Source organism: Chlorocebus sabaeus, chromosome 15 (genome assembly GCF_047675955.1).
Source record: "Chlorocebus sabaeus isolate Y175 chromosome 15, mChlSab1.0.hap1, whole genome shotgun sequence".
NCBI classification, from domain to species: Eukaryota; Metazoa; Chordata; class Mammalia; order Primates; family Cercopithecidae; genus Chlorocebus; species Chlorocebus sabaeus.
In genome coordinates this window covers 41204167-41222739 of record NC_132918.1, presented here as the reverse complement: position 1 = coordinate 41222739, position 18573 = coordinate 41204167, and the positions used below count along the sequence as shown (strand labels likewise).

Genomic DNA, 18573 nt, shown 5'->3' with positions numbered 1-18573 from the left:
TGATTTTCACTTTTACATTAAGAGCACTTCAGTTATTCCTATCTACTGATGATTCCTAAGTCTCTTTTTGCCTTGTGTGGAGCTCGAGATCTTTATTTGTTGTTGCCTGTGTACATGTCCACCAGCCTGTTCCACAAATACTAAGTTCAGAAATTCTGAACTTAGTTGTACTTACTCTCTCACTGTGGTCTTCCTTCTGTGTTTCCTGTTTCATCTGTTGGCATCCCTGTCCAAAGTCCTTTCTTTCTATATTCCATTACTATGTTAAGCCTTCTGTGCATGATTGTATTTATTCTACAGAGTTGTCTTATAGGTCCTATGGTCCTACTTTTAGAGATAAAGCAATTTATGTAATTTAAATGTTTATCTCTAAATTACACTATTAGTATGGGACAGTGCTGGGATATAAACCCATATGTATAGATTCCATATTTTTTACTGCAATTATTATAATGCCTGCTGCTTCTGTCACTTTAATCTAAAAAATATTAAGAGTTTACCTATAGGTGTAATTAAAGAAATATTTATTGCAGTGTTTTTCTAAAAAAAAAAATTCCAACAGTAGGAATTTCTGTTCAGTCTGTTAAAGAATATTCATAAGGAATACCAGGTGGCCATTTATACATCATATTTTTGACCAGTAGTTTTTATTTTATGTAGACAAATCATGTATGGAAACCCAAAGTATGAAATAGATTAACAAAAAACAGTGCTTGAAAGAAGGGAAGCTCCGCAGTATTTCATGGACAGCTATCTGCAATGGTTTTTGAGGAGAATTAGGAAAATATTCGTAATACCTTAAGTGAAAAAAATACAATTAGTAAAACAATATGCACAGTGTGCCCCCAATTTTGCTAAAAATGTATTAGAATATGCAGTTCGCCCTCTGTATCCATGGGTTCTACATCCATGGATTCAATCAACTGTAGAGTGAAAATATTTGGGGAAAAAAGCATCTGTACTGAACTTGGACAGACTGTTTTTCTTGTCATTATTCTTGAAACAATACAGCATAACCATTATTTACATAGCATTTACATTGTATTAGATATAAGCAATCAAGATATGTTTTAAAGTATTTGGGCGGACATGTGTAGGTTATATGCAAATATTACATCATTTTACATAAGGAACTTGAGCATCCTCAGATTCTGGTATCTGCAGGGAGTCCTGGAACCAATCCCCTGTGGATACCAGGGGACAACTCTATATATCGCTAAAAGACTGGAAAGTTATACATCAAAGTATGAACACTAGTTATTCCTTAACTTGAGGATTATTTATAATTTTTATTTTCTCCACATTTTCCACAATGAGCAAGAATTAGTTTTGTAAATAGAGACTATAAAGCAAAACTCCCAAACATTATTAAATAAGGCAATAAATGCAAAAAACCCTCAAAACCTACTACATATCATTGAATACACACCATATACACACATACACTGTCATATACAAAGTAAAAGAAAACTGGTGACTGTTGCTCCATGAGCATTGGCTTTTGAAGCTCTTGAATACCTTTGTAGGCAAGAAACTGTACTCTACTCTTGGAACGCCTTGGATGAATATTAATGCTGTTTTCAGTAGGGGTTTAGAATTTGGACTTTGGAAACTGACTGTTAGGTTTGAATCCTGGCTCTGCTGTTATTTATTGTTTTATCTTGGGCAAGTTGCTTAACAGTCCCTAAGTTTTCCCCATTTGTGAAATGATACCTACTTTATAGGGAGGTTAGGATTAAGTAAGGTAACTTAATAACATGCTTACAGCAATGCCTGGCACTTAATAAGGGATCAGTATTAGTTGTTTTGGTTATTATTCCTGTCTTTTATTTTCCCTCCAAACTCTGTCTTCCTTTCCCTCCCCCAAAGTTAGCTGGAGATTTAGATGGAAAGTCAGAGTTTTTATTTAGATTCAGTTTCCCAAAGAGGTCACTGGTCAATAAGGTACATACTTCTTCTCCTACTAAAATTTAGTAGCAACTATACCTTATTTTGTAAATATTTGTGTGCTTTTATGGTATGATTTCTAACCAGAAATTGTCCACATTCAGTGATTCACTAGGAGAATTTACAAGACTCACCACATGGTTGTACTTACAGCTGTGATTTATTACAGCAGAAGGATACAAAACAAAATCAGTGAGAAGAAAAGGCACATGGGGTAAAGTCCAGAGTAAATCAGTGTAAGCTTCTAAGGGTCCTTTCCCAGGGGAGTTACACGGGATGCGTCTAACTCCTCCAGCAAGTTGTGACAACACATGTAAAACGTTTACCAAGGAAGCTCATTAGAGACTCAGTGCCCAGGGTTTATATTAGGGATTGTTCATATAGACACTCTCTGCCTAGTGTGTACCAAATTTCTAGACCCTAGAAGGAAAACAGGTATTCAGCACAAATCACATTTGTTTGTAAAATGTAGGCACACTGAGCTGTTCCTACTAGGAAATGGTGGGAACTGTCCTGTAATCTAAATTTCCAGATGCCAGCAAGGGGCAAACCTTGCAAGCAGACCTTTCTAGGGATAGCAATCTCAGGCCTGCCATGTTAACTCTTTTCTGTACCATGGTATGTTATGAAATGTATTTTACTTAAGAAACGAATGTCAACAAATCTAGACGTTTTAAAAAAGCTTTATTGAGATACAATTCTCACATTATAAAATTCAACCAATTAAAGTGTACAGTGCAGTGATTTTTAGTATATTTATAGAGTTGTGCAGCCATCACCAGAGTCTAATTTTAGAACATTTTCATCATCTCCCCCTTAAAACCCTTACTCATTAGCAGTCATTTCTCATTCCTACCTTTCTCCTCCCTCAAGCTTTCCCCCCACACCCTGCCAATCCCTAGGCAACCACTAATTTACTTTTTGTCATTAAGGAAAAATCTATACTTTAGCATGTTTTCATTTTTATTTCATCTCTGATATTAGTGTATTTGTAAATGGTACCTTAAAAATTATTCACAGGTATTTTACTTCCAGTGTGTCAAAGATTCAGAGTTTGAGTCTGTATGGCAGCTTCTACATCTAGAGCACTTATCTACACTAATCATCATCAAAATGGATATTACATGAGTTTGGGATATTTAATGAAATAATTCATTATAAAAGCCCTTGTTTTTGTAATGTTCATTCTCACTTGTTTAAAAGTATATAATACAATTGATTGAGGCATACCAATGAGAATTTTTATATTTATGGGTTGACATTTAGTGTTACATGGTATCTTTTTGCTAAAAGAGAGAAAGGGACTCATAGTGAACAGGATGAAGTTGGGAGAGGTAGTTACGCTGTTGCCATTCAGATGTAGAGAAGGGAAAAAAGTGTAGATTGTTAGGAGGTAGGACAAAAAGTATTCCTTTATTATAAGTGGCTATTAATTTTTTGGCATGCTCTGATGTTGGTACAATATACAGTAGCAATGAAAAGTAAATTTACACGTGAGTTTATATTGAACCAGAAGCTAAAAATTTTTTAAGTTGTAGAAAATTTTCAATTTTAAAGCAAAGCTGCTTGTATGTTTTTAACCATTATTTTGGTTGAAATTAGTTTCTTTGAAAATTGGGTTAGTAAGACAAGCTGTACTATAAACTGAGCACTATGGGAGGATTTTTTTTTTGTGATTAAAACACAGAACTTTGTCATCATGAGTTATATAGGTATTGACGAAACATGGGTGTTCACCTAAATGTCCAAATCTGTGTAATTCTTATGCTTTTGAAATAAAAACTTTACTTTTAATGTTAATACATGTTTATAATTAAAAGGGATATTTTTGGACATTGGGAATTAATATATCAAATGATCTATTCCCTGGGACAAAGCACCAGCTCTCATAGTTACTTACATCCTTGTCTTCCAGGTGATTTTACGACGAGATGCTGCTCTCAATAGGGATGCTCATGCTGTCAGCCACACAAGTCTACACCATCTTGACCGTTCAGCTCTTTGCATTCTTAAACCTACTGCCTGTAGAAGCAGACATTTTAGCAGTAAGTACAGTAAAATTTATTCATGTCTAGAAACATCCCATAAAGAAAAGCTTAAAAAAAGCCCTGAATGATATTTATAAGACATTGTTATAAGATATTTTTATCTAAAAACATACCCCAACACATATACACAGTTACTTGCATTGAGGTACCTTATTCATTTATTTATGTATTTTTTGAGATGGAGTTTCATTCTTGTTGCCGAGGCTGGAGTGCAATGGTGCGATCCTGGCTCACTGCAACCTCCACCTCCCAGGTTCAAGCAGTTCTCCTGCCTTAGCCTCCCGAGTAGCTGGGATTACAGGCGTGTACCACCACGCCTATTTTTTTTGTATTTTTAAGAGACAGGGTTTCACCATGTTGACCAGGCTGGTCTTGAACTCCTGACCTAAGCTGATCTGCCTGCCTTGGCCTCCCAAAGTGTTGGGATTACAGGTGTGAGCCACCACGCCGAGCGCCTTATTCATTTTTTTTTTTTTTTTTGCTTCATATCTAATGTAAGATCTTGTGAACAATCAGTACCTGATAAATAATGTTGCACATGAGGGTATGTGTGCACATGTGGGTGCTTTGCACACATACCTACCTGCTGTATACTTATATAGAATTTTACTGTTTTTCTTGGTACCTAGTACATCTCTTCATGACTGTAAGATCTCAGTGGTATCTCTATTGATAATAATATTTAAGAAATTCTATAAGGTGTTGATAGAAAACTTCAGCCCAAGATTAGCATTAATGAGTCAGAAGAGAAGCACAGTGGTCCCGTCTTTGATGGTGGATAGAAAAGTTTTTAGAGAAGAAGCGTGCTGCTCAAAACCTTACCATAGCCTCTCTTAGCTACTGTCTTACTTTCCTCCTCACTGTGGAGTCATCAGATGGTCTCCAGCTTAAGATAAGGCTTGACTAGTGAGCTTTTGACTTTATGATGGAATGAAAGTGATGTGCACATTCAGTATGCACCTCAACTTATGATAAGATTATCTTCCAACAACCCCATCATAAGTTGAAAATATAAGTAGAATTTGACTTCTGAAACATTTTTGACTTATATATTTTCAGTTTATGATGAGTTTATCCAGATGTAGCCTCATTGTAAGTTGAGGATATATATTTTCTATTTCTCTTTTTCTGTGAAGGTAGAAAAAGAACATACATGCCTATCCTCTAGGTCTGTGCTAAGGATTTGGTTTTACTTTCTGGGTGCAACTGATTTGCTTAATGGTATCAGGTGAGAAATAAAAGGGCAAGAATTGTTGCTGACCAAAGCTTGTTGTGGTCCTCAGCTGTGCTCCTGCACTTTGCAGCAATTCTGGAAGATTCTGAGATCATTGTAGCACTTGAGAGAGCCAGGCTGGTTTCCATACTATAACTTTTGAAGGCAGAGGATGCTAGTAATCCATACAAGATTTCTCACCCCCTGTTGTCCTCTGTAGGGAACTGGTTGATTAAGTTTGTTTTTGGGAATAGTCTTGGTCTTTTTGAGGTGGAGTGGAAATAGAACCTTTGAAGACTGAGTCCATTGCTATTCAAATCTCCCTTCTCAATTGATCCCTAAAATCCTTAGAATATTCTTGGCCTGACTTTTGAAATGAGTTTAGAGGATTTATGGACTGATCAGGGAATAGAGTTCTCCTTGTCTCCTTTCTCTCCTTTGATTTCTTCTATTTTGTGTCTCTCTTTTTCCCTCTCTGTTGTTTTTAATACCTTTTGCCTTCTTTCTTTCATTTATACCCAAGGTGGATTGCTATTCTGTGGTCGAGCTGCCTGATGGATTAAATGATTTTCAGTGTTGTGCTCTGGGAACTTAAGCAGCTATATGACCTTGATCAAATTACTCAGCTGCTATAAGTGCCACAGTTTCTTTATTTCTTTATGTAAACTAGAGTGTTGTGGTGGTGATTAAATAAGATAAACTGCTTAGAATAGTATCTGACACATAGTAAATGTTTTATATATGGCTTAAATCTTCATTATAATTATCATTCTGATTATATTTCACTCAGCCCCTTGAGAAGATATGAAACTACCTGAGCTGTATTTTTTAATGTAGAGACACAAAAAAAATGTTAGGTATAGAAGAATAGTCAGTCCTTTTTGCTAGGAGGGTTCCCTGTGCTTTACACATGTACTTGTGGAATGTATGTTGATGTCCTCTAGTGAAGGACCTGTAAGATGGGAACTGTTTAAATCTGGTCTCTGTGCTGACCATAAGGATAGAAGGCTGACACGACTGCAAAGATGGCTGGAGGGGAGCGGCTTGTGAAGGCATGTAACTGGTAAAACAGGGAACTAAAAATTGAGGCAGAGGAACTGGATATGTGACAGTCATTCAAAGGAAGTGAGTTAAGAGGTAGAAAGAACGCTTCCTTTTAATGCAATAAGAGCATCCCTGAAATCTGAGTTTGCAGTAATACAGATATAAATAAATAAGACATCTAGTTCCAATCAACTAGGTTGATTCTAGTTCTATTTGCACAGGGCTTGGGATGCTGCTTTTGAAAAGTTAAGTCCGTTTTAGTTATGCTATTTGTAATGCCAGATGCCTTTGGTTTTGGTTTTTTTTTTTTTTTTTTTTTTTTTTTTCAGTTGAATTCTCCCATGTGACTTTGAATTCACAGACAACAGTGTTTGTCCAACTAGTTGAGTTCTAACAGGCTATGGAGATGCTGCTGTAGCATGACTAGATGACTAGTCAGACAGACCTCTAGGCCATGAGTACTTGGAAGGCGGGACTGTGTCTTACTAAACTTTATTCCTGGTGCCTGGTGTGGGTTACACAGTAGGAATTCAATATAGGTTTGAAGTAATTAAAAGCTTTCTCAGAGATTTTTTACATCACATTTTCTTTTAATGGCATCTGTTCCTTAGTACTTTTAGATTACGGTTTTTATCTCTTATCATTTTTCTTTTACTCAAAAAGAAACGTAATAATATTAATTATGTAGGTTTATACTAGAAACATGAAATTTTAGAATTGCACTTAAGTGATAACTACATCAGTGCTGTATATTCTGAGACTCATAGTCCACAAGTGACATGCTAGTTTTGAATTGTGCCTAAGATCTTACTGAGAAGTATTATCCATCTTATATGAGAGTCAAACAACCCATGTTGCTTGATGCCCACTCTGCCTTTTGATTCTTTTGTCTGGATTTGTCAGAGAGAATTGGTTGCTGGGTGGTGATTATGAGGGCCAGTGTGCTGTGTAGCAAAGAAACACCCAATGGGTGGTGGTGTGAATGGATTGGATTATATAGCACCGTAGTCCAGAGCTCCAGAAATGGATTTATAATCAGAGTTGAAATCCAGATCTACCACTCTGTATTTGCATGACCTTGGGCAGATTACTTAGCATTTCTTAAGTCATGGTTAACTTTTTGTAAAAGTGAGAGTTTGTGAAGGACAGTATAGAGTAGTAGGTTAAGGGCTGGGATCTGGGGCCAGACTGCCTCAATTAGAATCCTGGTTCTTCTAATTTACCAGAGCTTATTTTCAACACGCTGTTGTCAATCTGTAAAATGAGGATGATAGTAATAGTGGCCTACTTTGTAGAGTTGTTGTTAGGATTAAATAAATTATTACCTGTAAAGTGCTTAGCATGATGTCGGTACATAATGAATGCTAATAATTGTTAGATATTTATTACTTTCTAAATTAAATTAAACCTTTTGTTAAGGAAGCTGTCAAGAAAAATAATTGGTTAAGGAAAAGACTTTTTCAAAATAAGTGTACTCAAACTGTTACGTGGTAATCACTAAGAATGGGATTCTCGTGAGGAATAACTATTTTCTACTTCAGATTTTTTTTGTTTTGAGATGGAGTCTTGCTGTGTTGCCCAAGCTGCAGTGCAGTGGTGCAATCTTGGCTCCCTGCAACCTCTATCTCCTGGGTTCAAGCGATTATCCTGCCTCAGCCTTGCAAGTAACTGGAATTACAGGCATTTGCCATCGGGCCTGGCTAATTTTGTATTTTTAGTAGAGATGGGGTTTCAACATGTTGGCCTGGCTGGTCTTGAACTCCTGACTTCAGGTGATCTGCCCACCTCAGCCTCCCAAAGTGCTAGGATTACAGGCATGAGCCACCGCACCCAGCCTACTACTTCAGATTTTTAAACAGTGAACATGCTTTAATTTTATGAGCATCACTCCCCTCCCTCATACCAAAAACGGAAAGTACCTTTGTTAGTCTTGTTCACTGTAGGAACATTTTTTGTTTTAAATAATGTGATTTTAAGAGGCCATATGAGACAATCCTTATTTTGCTGTTAAGGAAAGACAAAGCAGTTTCAAAAAGGGTTTCACTCAGTAACAAAACTTAATCCACATCTCAGTGTTACAAGTACTGTAGTTCAAGCTAGGTATTTTATTTCTATAATTTTAGCCATAATAGTGAAACTCTTAAGTAATAGGAAGAGATAAAAAAATACTTTAGTATATAGTTTGTAGATTCTCGATTTCCTAATTTCAAAAGTACATTAAAAAATACTGCTTACACACATTTGTATTTGTCCTTGGTCTGTTTCCATTGATCTAGATAAGTTACTTTATTTTACAATGGCATATTTGGCTAGGAGGAATTAAATGTTTTTCTCAGGTTCAACATTAACCTGATCATAGGTGAATTAAATCAATTAAACATGTTTTAATTAAGAGATTAAATGATAGATTGTGATAATGGGTTTAAAAGCATTTTGTAACTCTAAAGTATTTTGTAAACTATGGAGTACTCTGCAAATATGAATTATTGTTGCAGTGGGAAATCATGCTGAAGCAATTACCACATATGCTTGGTAGCCTCCAAGTACACTACTAGAATGATTATCCCAGCAATAACAGAATGAATAGGTTTAGTGACTGCATGTAGATGCTTGAATCACACAGTTTCCTGAGCTAATTACAAGCATACAGTGAGAGGCAAAGGTACAAGATGGACATGCTAAGACACTCAAGATAGGGTTCCAGTGGGATGCAAAAACCACACTACCTGAATCCTGGGTCACCTGTTGTAGTTTGTCCAATCTTCCTGTATGCTGCATCAGCTTTTCCTGCTGACAGTGTGGTACGGTTACCAGGACCTGAGTTGATGGTGAGCCAAGGGGACTTGACAGATGGAAGGTGTCTAGATCCAACATTTGCTTGCTCTGCCGGAGAGATGCAAGGCAACTGGTCACAGCTATAATTGGCTGTTAAACTGTGGAGTTGCTTATCTGCATGCCTCTGGCAGACGACATAAGAGGCTAGGATAGCGTTAACCAATGGGTGTTTGATTCAGGGATAACGTAGCTATCAGTCTGGATGTGTGACCTAATCCATACTTTGTGAATACTTACAAGTTTACTTGATCCTTCCATCTTTTCTTATATAACACTCCTGCTTTCTTCCTTTTTATCTATCTTCAAACCATCCTTTGTATCTATATGCAAAACAAATGTGTTCTTTTTTTTTTTGTATTTATGTCCTATAGGTTATGAACACCTACCTTAATTTCTAGTACGTAATTTTCACTTGTGTTTCAAAAGTTACTTGTTTACTATCTATGCTGAGTTTCATCCATATCCCTTGTTTCTCTTGCTCTCTGTATAGCAAATTGAACATTATTAAATGATGAAGCAAACTCACCTCACAACTATTATCATTACTGTTCTCTTCTAAAAGCACAAAGAACTTTTGTTTTTTTTCAGTAAAGGACTAATAAATATTGTAGCATTGGAATCTATATCTGTGTGGAAGGGGGAAAGTTGTTGAAGAGTTTGAATACCTCCAGCTTTTTCCATATATGCATTTCACTGAATTTGGTCTCTTCAGTGTTCAACCTGGATAAAAATGTTCAGCTTATACAAAATTGACATGCCTTAAAAATATGATATGATGCTGCTTCTTTCCAAAAAGAAAGTCATTTTTCATAGCTAGGGCCAGAAATGCCGTAAATTTCTTCCAGTAAATCAGACCTTTATAATATAGAGAAAATAAAATGGAATACTCCTCCTGGAAGATTATCTATCTGGAAAATTCCTTGCTAGGAAATTGTCTATGGGAACAACTCAGAAAACAGTAGGCTGAAGTAGTGTTGCTGCTCGATAATAACATTTGAAATCAGAATCCAATTTAAGCATTTGTATATGTTGTAAATTGGATATATTCCTTCTATTTTAGTGGATGTACATTTACAAATTCAGTTTTATTTTGATAAGCTGTGATAGTAATCAGAATTGTCAAAATAATAATTATATATAATTTAATAAATATTTGTTTTTAATGTTATGTATAAGTTAGTCTTAACTTGAATATTTAAAATTTTATTTTTAGTATAACTTTGAAAATGCATCTCAGACATTTGATGACCTCCCTGCAAGATTTGGTTATAGACTTCCAGCTGAAGGTTTAAAGGTAAGACAGTTGGTAATACATTGTAAAGACACAAGGTATTTAATAAGGTGATTTTTATTGTTTATTATTTAAAGAATGAAATAATTTCTTACTATTTATTATTATAAAACCTGTACATAGTCATTTGTAAAGGGTCAGATTATTCAAAAGGTATCAGAAAGAAAGTGAAAATCACCTAGGATTGTATTATTCTGAACTAGCTGTGGTTGACATTTTGGTATATCACATTTCAGACCTGTTTTTTTAGGATACGTGCTATGCGTGTGTTTGTAGATGTGTGTGTGTACATATATATACACACGCACATTTACGTATATGTGTAAATGCTTTCATATACAGTGAATCTATATTTAACACTAATAGAAACATGCTATTTGGTTACCTACCTTTTTCTTTTAACTGTATGTTATGATCATGTTTTTCATGCTGATATGTAAGGATTTACATTATTAATTGTAACGGCTGCATAGTTTTGCAATATCATGAAATAGTATGGATTTTGAACATTGCTTTAGTTTTTCGTAGTGGATATTTAGGTTGTCTAGTTTTTACTATTGCAGTGCTACAATGAATGTTTTTCTTTGTGTATTCATCCATTTATCTCCATAGGATACATTTCCAAATGTAGAATTGCTTTATGACATGAATATTTAAAATTTTTTTCTATATTTTCAGTTCTTCCTTCAAAAAATTTAGAACAATTTAGAATTCCATCAGTAACGTCTGAGACTGTCCTTTTCCCCATACCCTCTTAAATACTAGATATTATCGAACTTTTGCTAATTTGATTTTAAAAAATCTAGTGAACGTAAACATATTTTTTGCTGCGTGTGTGTGTGTGTGTGTGTGTGTGTGTGTGAGAGAGAGAGAGAGAGAGAGAGACAGAAAGAGAGAGAGAGAGAGAAAATGGACTATTAATGCTTTTGCCCAATCTGAGAGAGAGAGAGAGAATGGACTATTAATGCTCTTTGCCCAATTTGAAATTAAAGTGTCCTTGTGCTTTGTAAGAGTTCTTTATATATTGGAAGTATCAATTTATTGTTTGCCATATATGCTTCAGATTATCCCTTCCTCAGTTTTTCCTTTATCTTTTAATTTTTTTTAAGGTTTCAAAAGTTTTGTTTAGTTAAAAATTATTGTCTTTTTCCTCTACCTCTGGTGGTTAGAAAGTCCTTTCTCATTTCAAGATATTAGTTTTTTGTTATATAAATACATGAAGTTGTATAGATATGTACCATAGAATGCTTTCAGTTTATTCTGATTTTCTTAAAATTCCTCTTTTTTTTTTTTAAGGTAGGTTTTCACACTGTTGTCCAGGCTGGAGTGCAGTGGCTGGATCTCAGCTCACTGCAAGCTTCACCTCTCGGGTTCACACCATTCTCCTGCCTCAGCCTCCCGAGTAGCTGGGACTACAGGCGCCCACCACCACGCCTGGCTAATTTTTTTGTATTTTTTAGTAGAGACGGGGAAACCTGTTATTCTTAATTAGGATGGTAGGCACCTCTGGGAGGGATATTCAGCTTTTAAATTATTTTTAAAAATTCATAGCATTTTATGACTATTTCTCATAAAAATATTTCAACTAAAAAGAAATACACATAAGGAAAAGTAAACACCTTCTTTTATTCTTTCCTTACCTATATGTAGCAGTCACACTTCCCTCTTCAGGGTTAAATATTATCAGTGATTTTACGGGCCTTCAGATCCTTTTTTGAACATGTAATGCTTTTTCATTCTTTTTTGTTCATCAATTTATGGACACGTATACGTCATAAATGGTTATCATTTGTATACATGAAAAGTTTCTTAATTCTTACAATGAAATCTGCTCTAGCTAGTTTTACCCAGAAAGGGGTTTATAAAGAAAGAAAGATGTTCGGAGTATCATTTTAGCCTGGACAGGCAGCTTCTAAACTGTTTCAGGAATAAAACGCAGAACCACCTTGTAGGACTGGTTTTGTAGATGAGTGGTGCAGCTAATGAACCCTCAAACCACATTATTTTTTCTCTCATCAGGAAGCCTTTGTGGTTTTACCTCACAGCATTCAGCCTCTTCTGCCATCCAAGCTAATCAAAGAGATACCCTTTTTCAGACTGTTTCCTTACATGTCTGCTTCCAAATCCAACACTTGGATTTTTGTGATTGATAGACTTTTGGCCACATAGTTACTTGCTACATATTTTGGTGAAATACCTAGCTATGAGGAAGGCTGGGAAACACAGTATAGGTTGTTGTTGTTGTTGTTGTTGTTGTTGTTATTTTTGTTGTTTTAGCCTACTTTGGGAAGGTGGAATGCATAGTGGCTTCAGAAAATGTGGAGCACCATGATTGACAGATGTCTACTGCAGTAATTACCCTGCAAGGCTGGGCTGGCTGCAGTGGCTCACACCTGCAGTCCCAGCACTTTGGGAGGCCAAGGTGGGTAGATCACTTGAGGTCAAGAAACCAGCCTGAGCAACATGGTGAAACCCTGTCTCTACCAAAAAGTAGCTGGGCATGGTGGGCGCAAGTCTGTGGTCCCAACTACTTGGAGGCTGAGGTGGGAGAATCACTTGAACCCAGGAAGGTGAGGTGGCAGTGAGCCGAGATCGTGCCATTGCACTCCAGCCTGGGCGACAGAGTAAGACCTTGTCTCAAAAAAATGACAATAAATAAATAATTACTCTGCAGTGTGATTCCCCTACCTCTTCTGTTTTAGAGCTCTTTCCACAGCGGCATCTATAACTCTAGTATGTTCCTGTTAAGCACTGCATGGTATTCTGTAATATGAATGATCATAGTTTATTAGTAATTTCCTCTTTCCAAAGTTGTTATTTCTCTAGGATAGAGGTCTGGAAGTAGAATTGATGAAATCAATGGGTACATACATCTGAAAGTTTCATGGATACTGCCAAATTATCTTTGCAAAGGCTGTGCTAATTTATTCCCATTAACATTGTAGGAGAATACGTATCTCCCTATACTCTTGCCAACACTAGGTATTATCAGTCTTTTTAACTCTTGCCAATCTGATGGGCAAAAGTGTTATCTTGTTTTAATTTGCATTTCTCTGATTATTAATGATGATCTGGCAACCTTTCTTTCATTCTACCATAAGGAGTCAGACTGTTCCTTCTCACCGAAGAGCCTTTCTGCTGAATAAGCTTATTTTAAAGAGCTCTATTAATTCTTGATAAGCATAATCTTATTGGTGCTCCTCAATTAATAAGTTACTATAAATTTGGTTTACATTTAAAAGATATGTTGACAAATTTGCTTATTCACTGCCTGGCCCAAAAAAAAAAAAAAAATGATGTTAGATATTTGTCTGCTTTTTGCACTGTGACATAGGCAAGAAGAGAAGTGAAATATTCCAACAAAATTACTGGATTATTATGGGTAGCTTTTATAGTTGCATGACTGGTTTTGCCATTGCCCAGAATCAGAATTCAAAATGCCAGCCATGCAAAGATTTACATTTGTTTACAAAGACTTGATAATAATGAAGTGAGATAGCTCACTATAGTGTAATGTCTGTAAAACCAATTAATTAAATACATTAAAAGTACAACTAAGTTAATTTAAAAATATATTAAGAGACTTACCTGAAAAATACTTTTTTTTGAGACAGAGTCTTGCCCTATTGCCCAGCCTGGAGTGCAGTGGCATGATCATAGCTCACTGAAACCACCAACTGCTGGACTCAAGCAATCCTCCCACCTCAGGCTCCTATACATATATATATATATAGTATACTGTATATATACACACATAGTATATTATATATATATACACTATATATACACACTATATATAGTACTATATAGTATATAGTACTATACTATAGTACTATAGTACTATAGCTAGGACTATAGTAGTGTGCCACTGTGCTAATTTTTAAATATTTTTAGAAATGGAATCTTGCTATGTTTCCCAGGCTGGTTGCGAACCCCTGGCTTCAAGCAATCGTCCTGCTTCAGCCTCCTAAAGTGATGGGATTATAGGCATGAGCTACTGCACCTGGCCAAAATATCTTACTTTTTTTTTTTTTTGAGACAGAGTCTCGCTCTGTCGCCCAGGCTGGAGTGCAGTGGTGCGATCTTGGCTCACTGCAAGCTCCAGCCTCCTGGGTTCACGCCATTCTCCTGCCTCAGCCTCCCGAGTAGCTGGGACTACAGGCGCCTGCCACCACGCCCGGCTAATTTTTTTGTATTTTTAGTAGAGGTGGAGTTTCACCGTGTTAGCCAGGATGGTCTCAATCTCCTGACTTCATGATCCACCTGCCTTGGCCTCCCAAAGTGCTGGGATTACAGACGTGAGCCACTGTGCCCGGCCCAAAGTATCTTACTTTTAAACTCTGCCCGGAGAGTTTAGGTGAGATAGTTTTTGTAGGTCTAATTTATGTTCTGTATTTTGTAGCTTTTATAACATCCCTGTATTCCATCAGAATCATTTATAAGACATCAGATATTTATAGTATAACATATCAGTTGAAATTCTGTGTTTGCATTCTGTTTATATATGCCCCAATATTAGGTTAATTGTATTTAAAGCCTTTTTCTGTCCTCTCCTGTATTTTAAAAAATACTATTCAAGCATAAGAAAATGACAAAGCCAAGGAATTTTGAGCTATTTGAGCTTTAATGCAAAAATGTGAATCTTTGCATGGATTAAAATATGGCACATCAGTGTTACAGAAGTTTTAAGAGAAAGATTTTATTTTTTTATCTAGGTAAGTGCTGTGTTTGTAGTTTTATATTTTAATTGGCTGTTTAGGAAGTTACCTTTTCCGTACAACCTTTTTAGACCTTGTAACCTTGAGTACCATTAGTAATTAGTTTACAGTTCATTTGAACAGTGTATTTATATGTTTGGGCAAAATTCAGAACGACACAACTGTTCTTTTTGGAAAACATGTTTTGTCTTTGAAAAGATAAATAATGTTTCTTAGCAGTATAAATATACTTTCCTATGTCGTCAGAAAATTGGTAAAGATTAGCTTTCCCCTAACCCCTTCCCCCACTCTATGCTTAGGAGGCCAATAATTATTATTGTATAATGTAACATACAACTCTATTTTTACTTTTTTCAAATGGATAACCAAGTATTAAAGAATCATTATTGAGTAGTTATTATGGTTTGGATATGGTTTTTTCATCCCCACCAAATCACATGTTGAAATTTGATCTCCAGTGTGGGGGTGTTGGGAGATGGGGCCTAGTGGGAGGTGTTTGGGTCATGGGGGCAGATCCCTCATGAAACGGCTTGATGCTATTCTCTCTCTGGCTAGTTGGAATTAGCTCTAACAAAATGGATTAGTTCCCTCAAGAGTGGGTTGTTATAAAGCCAGGACATCCCTTAGGTTTGGTCCCTCTTCACGTATGCCCACTTCTCCTTTGGCCTTCTCCATCATGTTTCGATGCAGCCCTAACCAGAAGCTGAGCAGGTGCCAGTGCTATGCTGCCTAAACAGCCTGCACAACCATGGGTTAAATAAAACTCCTTCCTTTATAAATAACCTGCCTCAGGTGTCCTGTTATAGAAACACAAAATAGAACAAGACAATAGTCAAGACTTCACATGTAGATGTGTAATGCTAGCAAGCAAGGTCTCTTGCTATACTTTTTATTATCAGTGTAATTGGAATAATTTAGTTACACGTTGAGGGCTAGTCTCAGGAGAATCAAGCTTCTCCAGTTTTCTTGTTTCTATATTTTTAGGAAGTGCCTGGATAGGTGGAGGAGATAATGATTGTTAAAAAATTGAAAACAAGATTTATCTCTGATAAGGAAGCTTTGATCAGTAAGCCGAGTGTCAGATTACCTGAGTATAATTATCAATGGCAAATCTCGTTTTCAGCAACACAACTCTTGGGTTAGATTTACCATGATCCACATATACTGTGTTTTGTAACCTGGTAGTCAGGGTATATTCTTTGTGTTGAAGAAGAAGAAGACAGAGGAGATGACGATCATGGGATGCAGATTTGTCCTAGACTATACTGTTCCTACTATCCAGAACAAAGTTGCAAATAAGTGGTTTTTCTTATATAATATATAATTTATTTCCTCTCATCATTATTCATTAAATTAGTGCCCTATATCATCACCAGTTAATTTTCCACAAACTAGGCTTGTTCTTTGAAAGCAATTTACTGGTTAATTTCAAAATTCTTATTACAGGAAATGATTTCGTTTAATATAAAGTCTTGAGATTAGAAGAGAGTTTTTTCCCCCGGTGAAGGAAAATGCAAACATTGCAAAGAACTGTGGTGGTTTGGATGGTTTATTTGTGCTACTTCCTTTGCCTGCTTTCTTTGCAGGAAAGAAGCTCAGTGCCACTTAGTGTATTTTTCCTCTCAGACCACTTACACGGTTTTGTGATGTGAAGAAAGCCCTGGTTAAGGCTCAATGTGCTGAACTTCCTCACCCTTATGTTACAGTATCACCCTCAGTTTGTAAACTACAACAAAGGTCAGAGTTCCTTTTTCAAAGGATAACTAAAGAAATAGCATTGTCAAAATAAAGAGTAAAACCATCTGGTTATACATGAAATAAGAATTCTAAGGTCTAAGGACATTTTCAAATGCACGTAGTTAGATGATATAAAAAGAATACTTTTGTAGTGAATTTTGAGCTTCTAAAATAAACCCTTTCCTCTTAATTTCACAAAGTCATGGTTGCTTATTCATTTATTAAATCAAGCAGGAATATAGCATTTCATTTGATTTAGAAAATAATTATTTTGTCATGGCAAGTTATCACTTAGAGAAGAGGGGAGGTAAAGACACACACACACATAGAGGAAGTCAAAGGAGACTCAGGTTCTTTATTTCATAAATCGCCATACTCCCTTCATTTTCTCATTGCATTACTGGGCATCTTTTTTGTTCACTAAGTAGTTTTTATTAGATTTTCTTACTGGCTTTCTTAGTTCAATATGGCAAAGGACTAATTTGTTATTCTGCTCATGAAAAAATATTTTTCTCATTAAAAGAGGGATATATGCTCCATTAAAATTAGGATGATATAGATATGAAAAAGAATATGGCTCATGGAGTAGAAGAATTGGTATAATTAAAACGACCATACTGCCCAAAGCAGTCTACAGATTCAATGAAATTTCTATCGAAATATCAATGTCATTTTTCACAGAAATAGAAAAAACGATCCTAAAATTTATATGGAACCAGAAAAGACCTCAAATAGCCAAAGAAATCCTGAACAAAAAGAACAAAGCTGGAGACATCACACTACCTGACATCGAAATATATTACAAGGCAACCGGGTGTGGTGGCTCACACCTGTAATCCCAGCACTTGGGGAGCCTGAGGTGGGTGGAGCATTTGAGGTCAGGAGTTCAAGACCAACCTGGCCAACATGGTGAAACTCCGTCTCTACCAAAAATATGAAAATTAGCTGGGCATGGTGGTGGGCACCTGTAGGGAGGCTGAGGCAGGAGAATCACTTGAACCCAGGAGATGCAGGTTGCAGTGAACTGAGATCATGCCACTGTACCCCAGCCTGGGCAACAGAGAGAGACTCCATCTAAAAAAAGTGTGTGTGTGTGTGTGTGTGTATATATAGTATTTATACATATATATACACACATATATACATATTACATACACACACATATATGTAACAAGGCTATAAGAACCAAAACAGTATAGTATTGATATAAAAACAGACACAGAGACCAACGCTACAGAGTAGAGGCTCCAGAAGTAAATTCACATATTTATAGCCAAATGATTTTTGACAAAGGTGCCAAGAACATATGTTGGGGAAAGGACAGTCTCTTCAGTAAAGAATGCTGGGAAAATTGGATATCCATATACAGAAGAATGAAACTTAACCCTTGTCTCTGACCATATACAAAAATAAACTCAAGATGGATTAAAGAATTAAAGCCTCAAAGCTGTAAAACTACTGGAAGAAAACATATGGAAAACACCTCAGGGCATTGATCTAGGCAAAGATTTTACAGCTAAGATCACAAAAGCACAGACAACAAAAAGAAAAATAGACAAATGAGACTATATTGAACTAAAAAGCTTTTGCACAGCAAAGGAATCAACAGAGTGAAGAGACAACCTGTTGAATGGGAGAAGGTATTTGCAAACTATCCATCTGACAAGGGACTAATATCCAGAATATATAAGGAATTTGAATATCTCAACAGTAAAAACACAGACTGATTTTAAAAAGGAC

At 36.1% G+C, this 18573-nt stretch overlaps 1 protein-coding gene across 3 annotated transcripts in view; it reads left to right on the top strand.

Annotated features, from left to right (window-relative positions):
- The window catches only part of RNF13 (ring finger protein 13), a 160649-nt gene that overhangs the window by 33511 nt on the left and 108565 nt on the right, over nucleotides 1-18573 (top strand). For all 3 annotated transcript variants that reach the window (XM_008008740.3, XM_038002735.2, XM_038002736.2), the window contains exons 2-3: nucleotides 3863-3992; nucleotides 10301-10381. In XM_008008740.3, coding sequence (XP_008006931.1) covers nucleotides 3879-3992; nucleotides 10301-10381 — 195 coding nt within the window. In that variant the 5' untranslated portion in view covers nucleotides 3863-3878. The remainder of the gene's footprint in view (nucleotides 1-3862; nucleotides 3993-10300; nucleotides 10382-18573) is intronic.